Source organism: Mobula hypostoma, chromosome 4 (assembly GCF_963921235.1).
Source record: "Mobula hypostoma chromosome 4, sMobHyp1.1, whole genome shotgun sequence".
NCBI lineage: Eukaryota > Metazoa > Chordata > Chondrichthyes > Myliobatiformes > Myliobatidae > Mobula > Mobula hypostoma.
Window position 1 is genome coordinate 43,595,122 of NC_086100.1, and position 20,774 is coordinate 43,615,895.

A 20,774-nucleotide genomic window follows, 5' to 3' on the forward strand; every position below is an offset into this window, starting at 1 on the left:
GCATTTCCAACTCTTCTTTGAGTATGAGAAGAGTATAATTATTCTGTGTAATTATTTTATTTTATATTTAAATAATCTAATTTTGCTCTCATTTCTATTTAAGCAAATTGTATCATATTCCAATGTGCAAATTTGTTCTGATAGACTATATTTGATTTGAAAAATACATTTTTATTTTACATTACTTGTAAATGTGCGTATTACTTTACAAACTTGTGAATGTAATCCAATGTAACATAAATTTACACTACTTTTAATGTAAGATATTTTATTGTAGATGTATTGCTTTTGATTTTTATATAAACTGCTATTTAGCCAATTCACACAAATATTTAGATTAACTTTCTATTATTGACCATCTTAATCCCTCGTAATTACCATCAATGCAGTAGAATACAATGCATTATTTTTCATTTGATCTACTTTGTAACTATTACTCAATCTTAAAATAAATCTTTAAAATAAATGTCTTCTAAATAAACACTTTGCATAGTAAATGAAAGACTGAAGCCCATGTGACTGAAGGGATAATAGCATTTAATTAATATTGTTAAGTGACAAGAGGCATAGGGTAAAATAAATGCAAACAGACTAAAATTAAGCAAATGGTGTTCACTTTGTGTTGGTATTAAGTCTATTGGTTTTCTAATCAATGATGAACTTTAATGTACTGGATATATGTGTTCTTTCGATGGTTTGTTGTGAATACAGAACATGGAAATTTAGAAAACATTGAGAATGGCAACAGGGTGGTACAAATTGCAGATAAACAGTAGATGAAATTTATCATAAGGTGGGATAATGGCACTTATTGTATTACTCTCAGGACCAAATAGCCTTCTTTATTGGCTTGGCTATTTTATGATTTAGTCCAACAAATAAGAAAGACAGTTTAAAAAAAAAGGTACTTTTTTAATGAAAGTGGAAATGCTTGAGCATGAGTATCTGAGGAATCAGTCATGAAATGATGTATTAAGCTTTTCAAATACAAGTATAGAGTTCAAAAGTAGGGAAGTAATGCAACGTTTTTGTGCTGTGTTTGAATTTTAGGAAAGACAAGGGCTTAGAAAGATTGCAGAAGTCCCACAATAGTACCCAGGATATATGACTTCAGTTATGGGCAGAAATTAAAGATGGAAGTCAAAAGTGACGTCAGGAAGGATTCCTGACCCAAAAAGTTAGCTGGGTTCCTTTCAACGTATGCTGCTTAATTTCAGCAAGAAACTTGGTAGGTAAGGTAGCATCTGTGAAGGGAAATGGACAGTCGGTATTTTGGCTTGAGACTTCATCTGGACCAAAAGGCAGAGGGGAGATAGCCAGCATAAAAAAGGCACAGGGAAGGGGTGGAACAAGAGCCTACAAGTGATGCGTGGATCCACGTGAGAAGAGGCAATAGGGTTGTGTGTTTAATATATCAGTAATATTTGAGCAATATTGTAAATACATGGTTGATTATGAATTCTTTACCATTTAAATAATTCATTATGGAATGCAACTTTAACAAAAAGTGCAGTAAGACGTTTAAGTTAAAAAAAAAAGCACAGCACTCTTTCTTCATAAGGGAGAAATGGCCGAGTTATAAAACAACACAGCATGTGCTTCTTTGGAAAGGAGACAGCATGATCGAGTTTAAAAAAAGAGGCAGAATACAGACAAATTCTTGGGTTTATAAACAGTGAGTACTGGGTGATTATAATAATAAATAAATTTTTAAAAAGCAGAAATGGCTGGCTACATAGGAAAGATTGATGTGTTTTATTGCACGAAAAATATCTGGCTGCTGTTTACTGAGCTAATTGAGCAGTATTTTAAAGCAAATGGAAAAGCCAATGAGAAATAAGTACCAGTTTTGCTGGGTGCATTGGATGGAAAAACATACAGTTTGCTTAGAAATTTGATTGCTCCAACCAAACCAGCTGAAATGAGCTTTGCTGATATTGTGAAAGGAATACAGGAATATTTAGAACCAAAACCACTGTTGGTTGCAGAATGCTTTAGGTTTCATAAATAGAATCAAAAGCAAGGGAGTCCATTTCAGCTTATGTGGCTGAATTGAAGAAGCTATCTGAGCTTTGTTAGTTTGGTAATAGGCTTAATGATGCACTGAGAGATCGTTTAGTTTGGGGAATCATACAAGAAAGCTTTCAAAATCAGCTCCTAACTGAAGCAGAACTTTCATTTAAAAGAGCAGTTGAAATAGCCATATCAATGGAAATAGCAGACAGAGACACAATTGAGTTGCAGTCAGGAATGAAAGAGAGCATGAACAAAATTGCAACATCTAAACAGAAATCTGTCTGGCTGAACAAACTGTGTTACCTTTGTGGCAGCATCTCATATACATCAGACCAATGCATTTTTAAAGGTGAAGCTTGCAGAAAATGCAATAAAATCAGACACATACAAGCAGCATGTTGTGCAGGTGGAAATAAATGGACTACACAGGGAAGAGAAAAAGATAAAGTCAAGTAGCAGTTTCTAAAAAGCACTAAACTGCATGCTGTTGATGAAAAAGCTGGTAATGATGAGAATGATGCAGGACTGGGTAGGCTTGAGAATTACAGTGTGAGAATTAACAATAGAGAAGGGAAATGGCTTACACCAAAAGTGAATGGCACATTAATTAAAACGGAATTGGACACTAGCTCAGCTGTTTCAGTCATTCCACAAAATGAGTATAAACTGCATTTCAAAGATACTGAACTGAAGCCTGCAGATTTACAACTAAGAACTTAAACTGGAGAAAAGTAACTCCTGTGGAAATGACATTTATAACAGTGAAGTACAATAACCAACAAGCCACATTGGGTTTGTATATGGTTTAAAAAAAAGAAGGCCAGCATTGTGGTGCAGCGATTGGGCGAGACAGCTACAACTTGATCTATCCACCACTTGCATGCCTCCTTCCTTGCAAGCAAATTAAGAATGGTGTTGGATAATGCCACAGTTATCTCCATGCTGATCCATTGCCCAACAGAGGGCAAACAGGGCTTGGTGCCAACATCTGTGTCTCTGTTTGGAAAGAATATTGAACCAAGGAAGGACAATGCTGCTCCGAGCAATTGTGGAGGTGATGAAAGCAACGGTCTGACTACAACAGTTTGTGTCGGCAACCTATCTGAGAAAGCTTCTGATATGTTAATCAGGCAGTTACTCACAAAATGTGGCTTAGAAGAGAGTTCAAGGAGCTTCAGAAAAGTTGAAAGTGTTTATCTATTGTGAGTATGAAGAACCAGAATCTCCTCTATGTGCATTAAGGTTATTGCATGAACTTCATGTGGAAGACAAAAAATTTTTTGGAAAAGTATTTGGAAAGACCAAAGCCCAGCTAGATGAATGGAAGGCCAAAAAAAATGGAGTCAATAGGGATAAGAAAACAGAGGATTCATCAGATGATGTTGTGGATCAGATAACCAGGAGGAGAGATCAGATTATAAAGGGAGGAATAGAAGGATTAATAAGAGAGTACTCCAGAAAACTAAATGCACCTTCCCACGATGAAGATGCACATCCTAGAAAGAAGATAAAAGAAAAGAAAGAGGAGGATGACGTAAGTGCTATGGAAATGGAAGAGGACAAGCAAAATCTAATCTAATCTCTCAAAATTAGCAAATTCAGAGATACAAGAAACTAGAAGAGAAATGAAGGCAAGAAAAAGAAAGACAAGGTGAAAAAGGAGAAAAGAGGTCGAGAGAAAGAACTGGAAGGCGTGAAAGAGAGAAGGAACATGGGAACTACGGGGACGAGAGTGTGAGTGGGATTGAGAGCATGACTGGAATTCGGACTGTGAGCGAGACCGTGATAGGGATCATGAGAGAACCAACGTTAAGGAAAGGCAACTGAGAAAGGGATCAAGAGGGGGATAAAGAGAAAGAAAGAATCAGGGACTGGAAAAGAAGTAGATTCAGAGAGATAAGCTGATAAAAGGAGAAGAAAGGTATCCAGAGCTGTCTCAGAGTCAGCTCCTATGATCATCAAGAAGGAAGCCCCAGAAGTGATAAAATCTTTAGGCCTGAGTGGGGCAATTTAAAATTTACTATACTGTGGATGTCTATTTAGTAGCTGTATTATATAGTATGCAGTATATATAGAGTATGTATATAATTTGAGATACATTCTATGTCGAGCTAGTTTATAGCTAAGCAGGGAGGAATGCTGCGTATTTAGTATTTCAGTAATATTGTAAATATATTGTTTGATTAAGCATTCTTTGTTGTTTAAATAATTCATTATGTACGAAGTAAGTGAATGGCATAAGTCATCACACCATCGTGTCTTATGTGTGCCTTGCTTAAAATTAAAACAAAGTTAGACTCGCATTCTAGCCTCTCTGTGCTTTCCTTCCAATTAGTTTTATGTTTTGGAGTTAGAAGACATAACAGATAGATCAAGGAGGGAAGAGTGAAAATAGTGAGAGAGTCTGGGAGATGATAGATGGAGGCAACAAAGGGCTGCAGTTGATGGAATCTGACAGAAAACTCTCAACCTGTGGTCCATGGACCCCTTACCTTATGGTATTCGTCCATGGCATAAAAATCGTTGGGAACCCCTGCAGCAGAGGAAGATGGGAGAATGGAATCGAATAAGGGAGTTGAGGTGGGCAGATGGAAAGAGTTAATTGTAATTATGTAGCATGGAACTTGCATACAAAAGTGAATAATCTTTGAAAATAATTCATTGATTTAAATCAGTGAAATTGATTTGAAGTACAAAAGTACAACTTGCTTCCAAATGTTTTTGATATTAATATTCATTACATTTTAGTAGCACTTCATAGTTAGTTTATAAATGAGCGTATCAGAAATTAACCTACAAAAATGTAAGTATTAAGATTCACTAGTGTCTGAATGTGTTCTCTTAGAGAACAGTGGCTCTTGCTGCAATATTTGTTTATAAAATAAATACTTTACACTGGAAAATTAATAGGAAATGAGATTCGGTACACATATAAAATGTGGGTAATATTTGATTCATTAGATTTGCTCAAGTTCAAACTCTTTAAAAAATTCTTATGTCTTAATCTCATGGTTTACCAGTGGCAGTATAAACTGAGCTGTAGCCATTTTTATGCTGAGTTACAGCTTTGTTTAATAAAATACTCCATTTTAGTTATAATATGAATCTTTGAATCTGAGTGAAAAGTGTAAATGTAGTTGTTTAGATCTTTTGATCTGTTTTTATTCTGCAGCAAAAGTACTTGGAGGCCCTAAATTCAGAGCAGGTATGAACTAATACTACTGCACTTGATACTAACCTCACTAAGAAGGCAGTTTCTCCGTGTTATTTGTTCATGAGAAAGCTTTGCTTTTATTACTTTAATTCCTTCCTTAAAAAATTGATTAGCAACACATTAAAGTTACTTACTTAAATAAGCTATTTATGCTTAATTATGTGATATTATTGTGATGCATATGAACTCTGCGACTTAGATGCAATTTGTGCGTCCAGGAATATGGGAAAATAGTTTATCATCCATCTGTGTGAAATTCCATATTTGCATTTCTTCATAAGTAACAGCAATGCATAATAACTAACTGCTTGCAAAGTAGATATAGGTAAAATTCATAGCTTTTCAATAAAAGCATGAAACATAATTTTTAAAATTTCATCGTAGTGAGGTTCTGGACTATTTTAGTATTTGCTTTTTAGCATGTATAAAATTTGAAGGTTTTACTTGTTTTAGGTTTAAATTTTATTGAGCACTATCTCAAATCCATTACTGATCCTTGCTACACTTAAAGTATTAACAGAATGCATAGTGACTTCTGAAAAAATGTTTGAGTCATTTTCATATTAGGTCTTATGTCACTATTTTATTTTATACATGCAATATTTAAAATGGTCTCCATATATCCAAAGTTTTCTTATGTTTTCTGGTATGTTTCCTAGAATATACAATACACTTGTACACTAAATTATTTCATTTTAAAATTTTAAAATTAAATATTCCTAAAAACAGACATACAAGAACTATAAAACAATGTGGATTTCTTTACATTCTTAAGTTATCTATCTTATATAAGCAGACATCCCACCCTGCAAAAACTCACTTCAGGGAGGTAGCACCCATGACCCCCGCAACCCCATATCCCACTCCCCCCGGTCGACCTCCAAGGGTATATGTAATACTTTGTTTAGTGATTGCGTTTAATCTGTAAACCAAGTTGGTTATATGCAGAAAATGTGACATTAAAATATGTACTTATATTATCATGTTTATTCTATTACAACTTTAAGCAAGTCTACAGGGAGTTTGGCCTCATCACGTAGGACATCAATAGAGTAGCTCCTTAGCAGCTAGTCAGCTAGTTTAAATAACGTTAGCTATGCTAATTAATGAATGACACCTGCTGAACTCACCTCAACATGTCTTTTACATTTTAACCCACCATGGACAATAGAAAAGTCACTGTTCCAAAAGTGCAGTGAGCAACATTGTCATTATTTTTGAGGTCGACTGTAAAGCCCACCCACAGAGAAAACTGATAGGTCTACTTAGCACGAAGAAAGACCAATCAGGATGCTCCCCTCCCCTCCCCCTCCCTCTCCCTTTCTCCCCCCCTCTCTCCCCCCCTCTCTCCCCCATCTCTCCCCCCTCTCTCCCCCCCTCTCTCCCCCTTCCCCCCTCTCCCTCTCTCTCTCCCCCTCTCTTCCTCAAAAAAATTGATTTCTGGGATATTGTTTATAATTTCTGAGTGTCAGGGAGCCGCTATCAATATGCGGGAGATGCCTGGAACATCCGGGAGAGGTGGGATGTCTGTATAAGTATAATGTTGTCAAGTCAATATTTGAGATAGCATTTAAGTTAATATGGTCTTTGTACTTGAGCCACTTGTGGCCTCTTGTGGCCTCTTTTAGCAATACACCCTTCAAGAATGTGCAAGCATGTTACACAGAACCCAACCCTTCAGTACCCAGGCAACAGATTGTCGCTCCATCACAGGCACAACTACACCATCACTGAAGATGTCTTTAAGAGGCATAGCCTCAAAAAGATGGCATCCCTATTTAAGGACCCTCGCCATCTGGGACATGACCGCTTCATATCTTCATATTACTATAATCAGGGAGGAGGTTCAAGAGCCTGAAGACACAAAGTCAATGATTTAAGAACAGCTTCGTCCTCTCTGCCATCAGATTCCGAATAACTCATGAACACTACATCACTATTCATCTTTTCCACTGTTTGTTTATTTTTTGTTATTCATAGTGATTTTTTGTCTTGCACTCTACTGTTGCAAAACAGCAAATTTCACATCTCTTACTGCTTATTCCTGTGGAATGTACCAGGCAGCAATATTTACTTACAGGTGTCCTGTGCTGCTGGAAGACCACCACGTTTCAGGTAGGCATCTTTCACCGTTGATGATTTTCCAGCAGCACTCAGTATCTCAGTATGCGTCCACAGGAACAGAATATAGATCTGAGAGGCTGCATCTCAAAGAGGCCAGAGAGGAATGGCCTTTCCATTTTTTTCCAGACTTTTTTTTTGTTAATGCTGTCCACAAAGAGGAAAATAATTGTCTCATCCTTGCCATCACTACTTCGAGGGCAGCATACTTTGGGAGTGAGACTCCAAACATGTCAGAAAGATTTGATGTAGAGACCTCGCCTACTGCCAGCTGAGCAAGGTCTTGCTGCTTGGTTCTTGAATTCTAGCCATCAGCTGTTCTGCTGAATGGTTGTGACTGGCTGTTTAGGAAACATGTTTGTTGTTGAAGGATGACTTGCTTCTACTCCAGTTCTGTGAGTTCTGAGGTGACTGATTAAAGCCAATGTGTACACTGTGCCATTCATGGCTGCCATGTGTTTGATGGAGTAGGTGAAATGGTAATCTGGTCATTTTGTAGATACTGTGCACTGTCTTCCACTTGTATATTTCTAATGAGCGGACTATTACTTTCTCTTTCCATTTAATGCAGTCATGGTCTAGGGATTTCCTTGAGTTGGGGTTTGAGATTATTCATGATTCTTTTTACCTCAATGCACTCGGTAATTAATCCCCATCTTGCAACAAAGTGTTTTGGCAGTCAGAATCAGGTTTATTATCACTGACATATATTGTGATTATTTTTTGTTCTGTGTTAGCAGTAAAGTGCAATACCTGAATATTACTATAAATTACTATAAGAATGATGATGGCATCCATCTGTCTAGAAAGACGATGGAAATAGTGGCACTGAATGATCTCTCCAGGACACAAGCTTGGATGGAAGGTATGGAGATCTTGGGATGCCCAGTCGTCAAGATCCCCCTCTCAGCCTCACTGGTGTAGTCCAAAGGAAAGTGAAGCAATACGCTTGGCACCAGCTTGGCTGCCGGAAGAATGTTCAGTAATGTCCAGCCGCCTTCTGGGCTTCACTCCAGATTTTCTGTCCGAGTTTACTCCCGTCACCTTTGTCTCTCTCGAGTCTGCCCTCAAGGTAGTGGGGCTATTCACCCATAGCTGGTGATCTGGTTCACCAGCATTAGGATGTGTCCATATAAGAATATGGAGTATAAAAAAAATCAATAAATAGTGTTAAAAGGGAGCAAAATAGTAAGGCAGTGTTCATGGACTGTCCAGAAATCTGATGGTGGAGGAAAGGGGTTATTAGATCCAGGTGAACAATAAGGACTGTCCTTTGGAGTTGACCGTGTATGTTCAGATTCATGGAACTGAGGATGTTGGTGAGGAACAACATGTTAGTTTGCTTATTCTGTTGGGTTTGAAGAAGTTTATAGAGGCAACGTTAGTAGTTATATCTTGAGTGCTTTGAGGTGCTGGTTATAAGTATTCTAACAGAATTGTGCTAGGGTCAGTTCATTCTTTTCTTCAGATGACCATAGGCTGAGCCCATGCATTGAAGCTTGATGTATTTAATTGAAAGATGGCTCCCAAGGTATGGCAAGTGTGCTAAGCTTTCTGGGGTTACTTTGAGGATCTCATACTCAGAGGCAGTGTTGTACAGTGTGGCAGGATGGCAAAGAATCATTGTTTTCACTGAATGCTTGCCAAGTACAGCAAAGTCAACACACTGGCCTTAACGGCCTGCTTGGAACCTAGAAAGCTACCAGCAATAAATCCCATAGATTCTGTTGGATGATTTCCCGAGCAGCTAGTCAAAGCCACCTCATAGTTAGAATTCTCCAGTGGCAATGAGAGGGGCTTGCCCCATCAGATCCTTCCTGCATGGATCTCACTTCTGCTGCATGCTGCCTTTGCAAAATGGGCATGTTTATGCTGCAGCTTCACGACCGAAGCTGAAGTCACCATGATTCTGGAGTGGAGACAAGATAGGTTGAACCATTCCTATTTGCTCTGCAGATGGGCTCCACTTCAGTGGGAAGGTCGTTGAAAACAGATACAACAGAAGAATGAGAAACTGTTGGGATGATGCAGTCTTGCTCAACACCAGTTTGCACAGTGACTGGGCCTGTTGTGGACTTATTGGTCTTAAAGTAGACAAATTTTGCATGCAGCAAAATTTGAGAAAGCCCAAAGTATGTTGAAGTAAGAGTCAATGGCTTGTTGTGAGAACAAAACAGGCCATATATAGCCGTTGAAGTTGCTATCTGCAGTGCTTTGGAGATGAAGTTCAATGATAATCATGTCCATTGTGTTTCTCAGTAGATGTAAAGTGACCAGTTATCCATTTGTAAGAGGTGTTGAGAACTATCCTGATGATAACTTCCCTGTAGCAGACAGCAAGCAGACCTTTTGCTAGTTAGTACAATTGGATTCATCTCCTTTCTTGAAGATGTATCTGGGAAGAGGAACACTTTCAGTAGGTGTCTTCCATCAACTTTACCCATTGATCGCAAAATAACATTGAAAATATTTTGTTCCACAAAATCCAGATCAAGTTCAAAACCAATTGCTGAATTTGTATCTTTGATGTTGCAAGCTTTTAGTAAAGTTGTTATGTGACCAAAAGGTGAACATGATTGAATAATTTTAACTAATTTGATGTTCATCTTATATAATTTAATACATGATTGATGATGTCATATTAATCTTAGATTTCTCTGAACAATTTGTATCTTGGAATATCCAAATTACAATGTTAACTACTTGCATTGCCATCAGTTTTATGTTATGGTGGTATCTGTAACTCCACTGTTACAATGTTGACGTCTTGTTTCAGTGCTGCAGTTGCTGAGCTGTGAGTATTTCCTGTTCTAGTTTGATCCAGTGTGCTCATAGTATTTCAGTTTCAGATGTAAGCTGGATTGAGGCTATCTGACAGCAAATGAGAACTGTTCAACATGAGTTGCTTCCACTTCAGAACCAAAGTCAATCCAAACTTGAACTACGGGGGTGCAACATATAAATCATGCGTATTTGGAGGCCGAACATTAAAACATTTACTCAAGCAGACAAGAAACATCTATAAAATAAAGGTTCTTTATTAATTTGATCATGTTACACTTCACTACACTGAGACTCTGTAAACGCAGATCATTGCCAGTATCTCAAATACCAACTCTCGGCAAAGGTACATATTTGTGATAAAATTCACTGCTGCATTTAGCGTGCCAGTACATATTTTGGCTGTTTGTGGAAAAGTATATTTGAAAATTGGGGCCTCAAACTAGCACTAAGCTTATGGTTTACCAGCTAACAGCGATCCTTCGCGATCCTATGTGCTTCTGAATCATTGTTTTATCTACACAGACATCTAAAAGTACAGCAAGAGATTCTCTGGTGTACAGAGGAAAATATTCAAAGATGATCCTCAAAGTCTCCTTGGAAAAAATAATAATCCCACTAATTTATGGAAATTCTTGGCTCATGACCATGGAAAATGAGTATTTGCCATGATATTGAGAACCTCATCCTTTTGTCAGGAACAAACAGAAATTTTTTTGAACTGTAGAACAAGAACTACACCTCTCAAACCACCAACCTGCTTGTTTTGTCCATGGTCTGCAATCTGAAGTGTGGACGAATCTAGACATTATATATTGGCCACTAGCCACATCTGAACCACAACAAAAGCATGTTGTCTTCATTTGAGGGATTGCCAAAGATGAGAAGTGTATGCTGATTTATGGCTTGTTGAGCAAACTAGTAAACAACTGTATCTGCAGAAAGTAAGTGGTACTCTGATGCACTAACTGGCAACTCTGCGAAAATAATCCAGATGCATAATATTGAGTGCTTTTTGGCTGAAGTAAGTGGCTGCCTTTTAAAACCTGGATGTTTTAAGTGAGGAGGGCTGTAACATTCTAAATATTTTTGTTCACACCAAATAATTCTAAACTATTTCTAATATACAAAGATTGCTGAAACAATTTTGTTTTTCTTTATAGTGGGACTTTGAAGACATGCCTCAACAATGGAAGATGGCAGAAAAGAAACACGACAATGGGTTAAGCCATGATGCCGGTAAATGCAATCCCATGTTGATAATTAATGTACTACTAACATTGCCTTGTATTCCTTTGACTGACCTCTGGCTGTTGAACACAGATACCATAATGACTGAAGAAAGAACCTCAGCAATTTTGGCCCAATATGAAGAAGAGATAAACATGACTGGACATAGAAGAACAAGATCTTTATTATCATGATGCAAAAATGCAGCATTTATTTTTTGATTAAAATAAGGATTTATTGATGTTTACAGAGCTTTTGCTTTACTGTTGACTACTGACTGATATTAGTATAGGTATATATGTCCTTAAAGAAACTTTTATATTTCTTTTGTAAACAATTCCTGAAAAGGAATAAAGGTATTCTGGATATTGGTAATTGTCTTTTCATTGAAAATACTATCAAGTGGCATATACTTACCAATAACCTACTCACAGAGGTCATGTTGGTCTAAACACAGATCAAAAAGCTGAGTTGCAGAAGTGAAAACAGAATCACTACTCGTGATATCTTGGCAGCAATTGACTGGGTTTGGCAACAAGACATATTGTTCAAACTAAATTCAATGGGAAATTCATTTCATTGGGTGGAGTCTTGCCTTGTGCAAAGGAAGTTGGTTGTTAGTTTTCAAGTTTAATCATTCCAGCAACAATGGTTTAAAATTAAAAAAAACTTATCAAATCGGTTCATTTTGTCTACTTGTATAGTGGCTGGGCTTCCTGTTTTCTCCATTATCAGACAAAGCTAAAAGCCACATTTCCCTTTGAAAATGACAGTGTCAGCAACTTGGACTGGTTTATAACAGAGAGGTTATTTACTTCACATCCACACTTCTCTGAGCTGAACCAGTGAAGGTAAGTTTCTTTCCCTACCCTTTTAACAGTAGAGTCAAAATTTGAGGAAAGCAGAGCACATCTTTTGAAGTTACTTGGATAAATCAAATGGCTGCAATAAGGGATGTTAAATGCATAGGAAGAGGGATAATTAGCTATACTGAAGGGTTTAGATTTGATGCCAATTAATTTATAGTATTCCTCCTGAATGTTGCTGTTATTTCCCCAAGTAGCTGAGGAAGCAGAGCTGTTAGAACACCGGATACAACATTTACTGTGAATTTCAACAATATGGTGCATTGTGTTGCTTAGATTGTAGCAGTATATTTGAAAAATTAATAAATAATTTTCCATTAATAATACAAATAATGCCAGATCATTAAAAGTTCTTAAAACAACAGCTGTATTGTTAGAACTTCTGAGTTTGGATGCAAGAATGCACATTCTTTAATAGCTTTGATGTAAAATAAAGGTTGATGTAAATGTATATAAACTTGGTGCTGGAATTTGTAATATATTTAAAGTGACAGACAAAGTATGGAATTGAATTTATTTTTTCTAAAGGGTGTCCTACTAGCATTAAGCATTCTTTTTGTCTTTACTAGAACAGTTTTCTACAAAGGTTATTGATATTGTTTTTTTAAAAAAAATTCTTCCAGAGACAGGGAATTCCTATGTGGAAGAAGAAAAGGTGCAAACAGGAGAGTTTTCCAAAGAAATTTATAGCTGCTCACTGGTATAATACAGGCAGAATACATAGAGGTGTATAGCACCAAAATAATCTCTTTAACGCATCATGTCAATGCCGCCTTTTTCCCCTATCTGCACCAATCCCATTTTCCTCATTGGGATTGAATTCATTTGCATATTGCCTACTTAACTATCTGTCTAAATGCCCTTTAAGCATGTGACTGTGTCTGATTTCACCACCTCGTCTTTGTAGCATATTCGAGGTATCAATAACACTCTGTTTACGAAAAAACCTTTCCCCTCAAATCTGTTATTAAACTCCTTCCTCTCATCTTCAACCTATACCTCTGTATTTTTGAAACTCCTAACATGGGAAAAAGAATTTGACTATCTGCCCTATCTACACCTCTCACTGTTAGAGTGAATTTCTTTTCGGGTAGATGATTTGTCACCCGACTTCTATTTTAACTGTTTGAAAAAGGACTGTGGATTGAGTCCACCACAATGGGCTTCCTAAAAGGTGTAAATACCAGATGCTTCTGGTGCCTGATGCTGTAGTTTCGAAGACAGTATTATCTATACATTATAAATATTAATTGTCTTCTATGTTAGCACGTAAAATGCCAAATAAATGTATTGTGGATTGAACTAAAGGCTGTGGATGCCAACCCAGACATGTTGGCGTCAGAAGGAAAGGATGAAATCGGAAGGAGTGATGTTTGTATGTAACTTCAAAAGGAAGCATTGTCTATGCATTGTCCATAACTTTTTAAGTAGCGATTGCCTTTGTGTTTAGCATATAAATATCGAGCCCACATTTAGCTAGCAGACCTTTCTGCGGAAAGCGTCTCTGTACGTAGATACCTGCTGTACCTTGTTGTGTCGAATAAAGAAGCTGCTTTGTATCTACCAGTGACTCTGTCTCTCCAGTAATTTCATCCACGCTACAACATTTGGTGTCAGGAGTGGGAAGCCTTCGTGACCCGTCGCGTGGCCAGCGTTCCTAGCAGTCTTAAGTTGGTGAGTATTTTTCTAAAATAACACTCACACTTGGATCTGTTCGGTCGGTGGACACGGGAACACGAGGTATCACGAACACGGAGAGCTGAACTGGTAGTTATAAAAGTAGTGTGTGCGTGTGCATGTGTGTTTATGTAAATGAGGAATCTTTGCATGTTAACTTGGTGAGACTTGGACCATCAGTTGCGAAAGGTGGTAACCAACAGTACGGTTCGAGACGCCAGCGTGGGGGCGTGTATACTCGTTCGGCGAGCTGCATTTTAGCGTATGTGTGTGCAAGTGTGCGGCAGGGGAATACAGCAGGCATCATGAGTTCGGGTACTCAAAAGTGGCAGATTGTGGATAAATACATACTCTGTGGTTTTAAGTTTCTACTGTTTAACTGCTACCCGTCTATGATATTTTGCGTAGTGTGGGAATTAGTGTGGGGTTTTCTCAGAGAGAGGTTTTACCCAGATTGATCTACCAGAATGGCACCTACTGAAGTCAGACAACGTCAGGTTGAGAACACTGACGATCCGAGCCAGCCCTTGACCTGGATTACGACTATTCATAAACCCTTCACCCCCGGGGAGAAACAAAGCATTTTGTCCGAGTTGCCCTCACTTAAAGTCGCCTGTGGGAATTCAGAGTTCTGGCGCAAACTCGAGGATATGGTTGAAATTCACCAGATGCACCCTAAAGATATACATGGGTTAGTGAAAGCAAAGTGCCCGAGGAATATGTGGGACTGTATGGCCCAGGGATTGCGGGATGGTACATGGGCAACTACCGGGAGCGCCAGTAATGAAGAAAGAAATTCACTCTAACACTCACATCAGGTCACCAATCAGGCTCCTTCACTTCAAGGAAAACTGGTTCAACCCATCCAATTTCTCCTCAAAATTAAAGTCCTCCTGTTCAGGTAACTTCCTAGTTTCCTGTGCATCCTCTCCAAGTGCAATCATATCCATCCTACATTGTGATGATCTGAACTGCATACAACACTCCAAATGCAGCCTAATTTAAAAGAGGAATCTTCCGATCAAGTAAGCATCAAGTTGCAGTCTCCATCAAGATTGTGGCTCAGACTTAACTGATTTTGTTTTAGTTCATAGAGAAGGGAATTAAGGGTCAGGTTGCTGTTTAGGGACAGGATGTGAGGGAAATGAGAGATCAGTCTGGAGTCTAGGCCTATGCTCTAAATTCTGTGTTTGAAGGTCAGTGATGAGGACGTTCAATGAAGGACATCTGTGGACTATTGTCGCCCTGGCAAGTGCTATGGATGAAAACAAGTGAGGATGAGAGCTGGTCGCCCCCCAGGTTGGTGGGTACGGGATCAGAGACCTGTGTGGCAGGAGGCACCGTGGCTGGTGACCCCCTAGGTCAGTGATGCCTGGAATATGGGGTCCCATCATCAATGGGTTCCAGAGCTGATACCGAAGTCGGCGACTCCGACAGTTAAGGTTTGATGGCGGAAACCCGGGGTCTGCTAGTCTGGGAGTCCACTGGAGGCTCAGAGGCAGCCTGTCCTGGGGTTGGAGGATGAGTGGGCAGGTGGACTGGGATGGAGGAAGGAAGGGGGATTGTTTACTGTTGCTGTTCTGTTGTTCTGAGGAACATTGTGGACATGCGATATTGATGCCAGAATGTGTGATGACAGGAGAATGACGGGAGATTTGATAGGAGAACACAAAATTATGAGGGATACAGACAGGGAAAATGCAAGCAAGGTTTTTTCAATGAGTTTGGGTGAGACTAGATCTAGCGGTCATGGGTTAAGGGTTAAAGAATGTGAGGGGGTACCTCTTCACTTGGGGTGGTGTGAATGCCAGCAGAAGTGGTGGGTACAGGTTCGATTTCAAAATTTAAGAGAAATTTGGATATTTACATGGATGGGGGTTTATGGACGGCTATGGTCCAGGTGGAACTGGGCAGGATAACAGTTTTGTGCAGACTAGATGGGCCAAAGGGCATGTTCCTGTGCTGTAGTGCTCTATGACTCAATGACTTGCAGGTCACAACTAGCCCATCCTTCAGTTGTCCTGGTTGTTAATGCAAATCACGCATCTCACTGTATGTTTCAATGTACATGTGATTAAATAAGTGAATCTGTGTCTGAATCTAACTTGTAATTTGTTGTTACCTTCTTTGTCACCGTCTACCTGCATGTCTACTTTCAGGGAATGATGGAGATGAATCCCTAGGTCTCACTGTTCATCCATGATCATAAGTGCTCCTCCATTTATACATTTCCCACACTAATTTGACTTCTGAAAGTATATCACCTTGCACTTATCAGGATTAAGTTCCACATGCAGACCTTAGCCTAACTTTCCATATGATTCGTACCCTGCTGTTGCCTTGCTATCTACACTGACAAATAGTAAATTTAGAAAAAGCTGCAGATGCTGTAGATGTAAAATATAAATTGAAAATACTAGACATACCCAGGAGGTCAGGTCTTGGTCATAGCCCTAACACTGACTTTTTCCAGTATTTTCTGTCCTTATCTGTCATCTGCAAACTTACAAATCATTCCTCCTACATTCACAACCAAGGATTTGGTTAATTGGGGCAGCTGGTTATTTGGGAAAACTCTCAAAGAACAAAAACTAAACAATAAAGTAGCCAGAATTCCCTTCATTTATTTGGGAATTCTGCTGCTTTATTGGGACAGGAGACTGTTGCCAGAGAATTTCTAACTCATGTCAGTTGCATGTACTTTGGTAGCTGTTCGACACTACGCCTTGCTTAGAGCGAGCAGTTTTTAAATAACATCAGTCCCATGTGTTTGTGTTCAAAAAGCAGTGATTTTTGTCAATGATAGTTTGCAAGAAATAAGCAGTAAGACAATCCAGAACTCATCTGCTCACAGCAGTTTCAAACTTTCAGGCTTGGGGATGCCAGAAATGGCCGGGAATGAAAATAAAATGATTTCATTACTTCATTGAGTTAGGAACTACGAAGAATATCATTGGTTTTCATTGGTTTCTGTTTTAGGGACTTCGCTTCCCTTTGTTCTCTCTAAATTGAATAAACAAATGGTTAATCCAATAATACATTACAAATATGGTTTCAATTTCGTAAATTTTTTGGTTTGAACAAATTTATTTTATCAAGCCCTATTATATCTAATTTTTTTTCCAACCCTCTGTTCTGGATCAAGCCTTTTTGGTGTGGAAAATGAAGGGTATAATATGTTTTCATGATTTATTCTTGGATAACTGTTTCATGTCTTTTGAACAGTTGTCTAATAAATATAATTTGCCCAGATCCCATTTTTTTAGATACAAATTAGAAACTTTTTAAATACTATGCTACCTACCTTTCCGACTTCATATCCAACTGATATCACGGAAAAAATTCTAGGTTTAAACTCTTATCCAAAGGGTTTAACAGCAATTATTTATGAAATGATTATGAAAATACAGAAAGGTATATCTGATAAAATTAAGAATGAATGGGAAAGGGAACTTCAACTTGACTTACCTATAGAGAAATGGGAGAACATTTTCAATTAGTTAACTTTTCTTCTATATGTGCTAAACATATGTTGGTACAAATTAAGGTGGTGCATAGGGCCCACATATCTCAAGGATAAACCAGCACATTTTTACTCTCATATAAGTCCTGTTTGTGAGGTAGCTTCTTTGATTCATATGTTCTGGTCTTGCTCTGTTTTGGAAAAATATTGGAAATACATCTTTGATATTATTTCAACAGTTTTGTGTATTGATTTACAACCTCATCCTATTATCGCACTTTTTGGTTACCAGTGATGGAACATAGTTATTTACCCTCTTCAGCTTGTCGGATGATTGCATTTGTTACATTAATGGCTAGAAGATCCATTTTATTGAATTGGAAAGAGATCAATCCTCCTACTACATTTCAATGGGTTTCCCAAACTATATCTTGTTTAAATTTAGAAAAAATCAGAAGCGTTACTTTTGATCCTTCGGTTAAACTTGAAGAGACTTGGAGGCCATTTGTTCAACACTTTCATATGATGTAGCTTGACCTTTTCCAAATCCTTTTTATTAACCTAAAATTTAAACGAGGACTGAGTGTCCTCATAAACTAATCTAATCTAATCTAATCTATATGGACAGAGGAGTGGAGTTAATGACATTAATGATTGTATTCGATATGATATAATAGCCCAGCTTTGTTTAGTTTTGTTTAGCTTAGTTTAGTTTTTTTTCTAATTGGGGTTTTTTTCCTTGATAATTTTTCTTTTTTTTTCTTACGTTTAATTATATTAAGAGTTTGGGAGCCCTAATATACCTGTATTATCTGTAGTTTTTATCTGCAGATGTTAATTTCCAATAATGTAATCTCAATCTCTTTGTACTAGTATTGTTGCTATGGTTATGCATTTGAAAATTAATAAAAAAAAGAAAGAATATCAGCAGTCCTGATGAAGTTGTTTGGCTTGAAATGTTGACTGTTTACTCTTTTCCACAGATGCTGCCTGACCTGCTGAGTTCCTCCAGCATTTTGTCTGTGTTGCTTGGATTTCCATCATCTGCAGATTTTCTCTTGCTTGATGAACTCAGTTGGTCAGGCAGCATCTGTGGAGGAAAATGAACAATTAACGCTTTGTCCCCCAGCATATTGTGTGTGTTTAGTCACTACCCTCAGCTTCCCATCAGCTAGTTCATTTTGAATCCAAAGCTGGCTTGATAATACAGTAGGTGGTGGAGTGTGGTGGTGAAGCATGTTGTGCCTTGTTCTCTGGACCAGCTTGCCGAGTAGCACCTTGTCAAATGCCTCACCCACTAAACTCCACGTAGACAATATCTACCACCCTGCCTTCGTTACCTGCTCAGAAAACTCAATCAAATTAGTGAGACAGGATTTCCCCTGCACAAAAGCTGCTATCACTGACCGGTCTCTGCCCTTAGACTTTTCTTCGGTACCTTTCCTCTCACTGACACATGGTTCACAGGCCTGTAGATGCCCAGCTTATCCCTGCTGCCTTTCTTAAATAAAGGATCAACATTAGCTATTTTCCAGTCTTCTGCTATCTCGTCTGTCAACAACGAAGATGTCAAATCCATGATGTTAAATCCATCATGGTTCCAGCAATCTGCTCCTTTATTTCTGAAGCATTGTGGGATAGATATCATCTAGTATAATTCTTCCACCACCAGTATAGACTTGGTCTAGACCATTAACCTATCTCTCTAAAATCACTGTCATCTTCCTCTAACTGCAGTATGTGGAGATGGGGCACAATCTCAGGCCGAGGGCTAGATATTTTGGACTGAGCTGAAATATTTCTTGACACAGGAGGTTGTAGAACTTTGGAATCTTTACAACCAAGGTTCTCAGAGGATTATGGATGCTCAGAGAAAAGGCTGTTGTAATTGGTATTGTGCAATGAGATTGGATTAATTAATGACTTCACAGTAATGATGCTTCAAGGCAACAATGATCATATTATGTTTAAATATTACATTCCACTTTACCAGTGGAAGCCCATAGCATAGCAGATAGTGCTGTTGTCTCACAGCTTCAGAGACATTGGTTTGATCCTGGCTTCGGGTGCCGAGTGTGGATTTCAAACATACTCTCTGTGACCACATAGGTATTTCCATTTCCTCACACATGCCAAGTACACGTCAGTTGGAAGGTTAATGGGTTACTGCAAATATTCCAAGTGGTAGGAGAACTGAGGGGCTGTGGGGGTTGAAATTGATAGGATGATAGAGGAAAAGTTGTATTAATATATGGTTGGTAGAGATAGTCAGCAAAGATGCAGTCAGCTGAGGGGCCCATCTTTCTACAGTAAGATTCAATGACTCTAACTGCTGAGGTCTATCACATGTACTGCAGTTATTGATGCTGGCTAATCTGATAGCACCTCCCAAACCTGAGACCTCCACCAACAAAAAACAGAAGAGCTGGATGTACTAAGAGGCTCATTGACTTTTCACCCCTTAGCCCTTGTACATCTCCTGGTGACGGAGCAGTGGCAGGGACGGCTCCCTTCCACCCACTGCAGCTTCCAATCCGGTTGGTCGCTACCCCAATTTCTATCCTTCCTCCACAGCCACAGCCAAAAGCTGCCCTGTTCTGCCTCTCAGCCAGCTTTCTGGTGGCCCTCCTGAGCCTTGCCCTAGTCACTGCCATATCGCGGAGTAACCTTGTTGTCAATGCACTGATGAAGCCCTGGCATCCTACCTCCACAGGACGGATGATGGTCCTCCAGTGAACTTCCTTACCCTCAGCTGCCAGATCTGAGTTCTTCGAACTCTTCTGCTCATGAGCAGCCTCCACTCCTTCCTCCCATGGGATGGCTAACTCAATGAGGAGGACTCTCGTGGTGGCCATAGACAACAGTATCATGTCTGGGTGGAGAGATGTGGTGGTGATTTCCATGGGAACTGGAGCTCTCTGGCGAGATATGTCCTCATGTTCCACTCCTTGCCTGTGGAGAGGAGTCCTGAAGGAGATCTCGGGCAGCACTCTTACCAGCCTTAACAAATGGGTGAGTTGTCGACCCGCTGGGGAAAGGCTGCCTCCCTCATCCTGCCTGTAGGTTTCTAGGATCTCTGCCAGATTCTTTAGGACCTTGTCATGCCAATCTGTAGTTCACTTAGGATGGCGCAGACTTGCATCCTGCCAGGATGTACTGGAGGTCGGCATATGGGGCAGCTATCCTTGCTGCCGAACCATGGGGGCAGGGCAAATTGTTATAGCTTGCCCTGAATAGGAACTCGAGTCTGGCTTGTGCGATCTTCCACAGCTCAGACTCGCTGAATGACCTATTGATGGTGCCCTCCCATGTTCAAGAAACTGAGGCGCAAAGGGACTTGAGCGTCATTCTGCAGGATTCCCTAAAGTTTAATTTTTAAGGTTGAGTCTGTGGTGAGGAAGGCAAA

The 20,774-nt window shown here is 39.0% G+C and overlaps 1 protein-coding gene across 8 annotated transcripts in view; it reads left to right on the forward strand.

Moving 5' to 3' along the window:
- Positions 1 to 20,774, forward strand: part of tmem44 (transmembrane protein 44) — a 90,754-nt gene that overhangs the window by 40,405 nt on the left and 29,575 nt on the right. For 4 of the 8 annotated variants that reach the window (XM_063045724.1, XM_063045728.1, XM_063045729.1 and 1 more), the window contains 3 exons: positions 5,189 to 5,221; positions 11,296 to 11,371; positions 11,456 to 13,787. In XM_063045724.1, coding sequence (XP_062901794.1) covers positions 5,189 to 5,221; positions 11,296 to 11,371; positions 11,456 to 11,556 — 210 coding nt within the window. In that variant the 3' untranslated portion in view covers positions 11,557 to 13,787. Of the gene's footprint in view, positions 1 to 5,188; positions 5,222 to 11,295; positions 11,372 to 11,455; positions 13,788 to 13,812; positions 13,903 to 20,774 lie in introns of those variants that run through there. The other 4 variants (XM_063045726.1, XM_063045727.1, XR_010017649.1 and 1 more) reach the window with 3 other exon arrangements.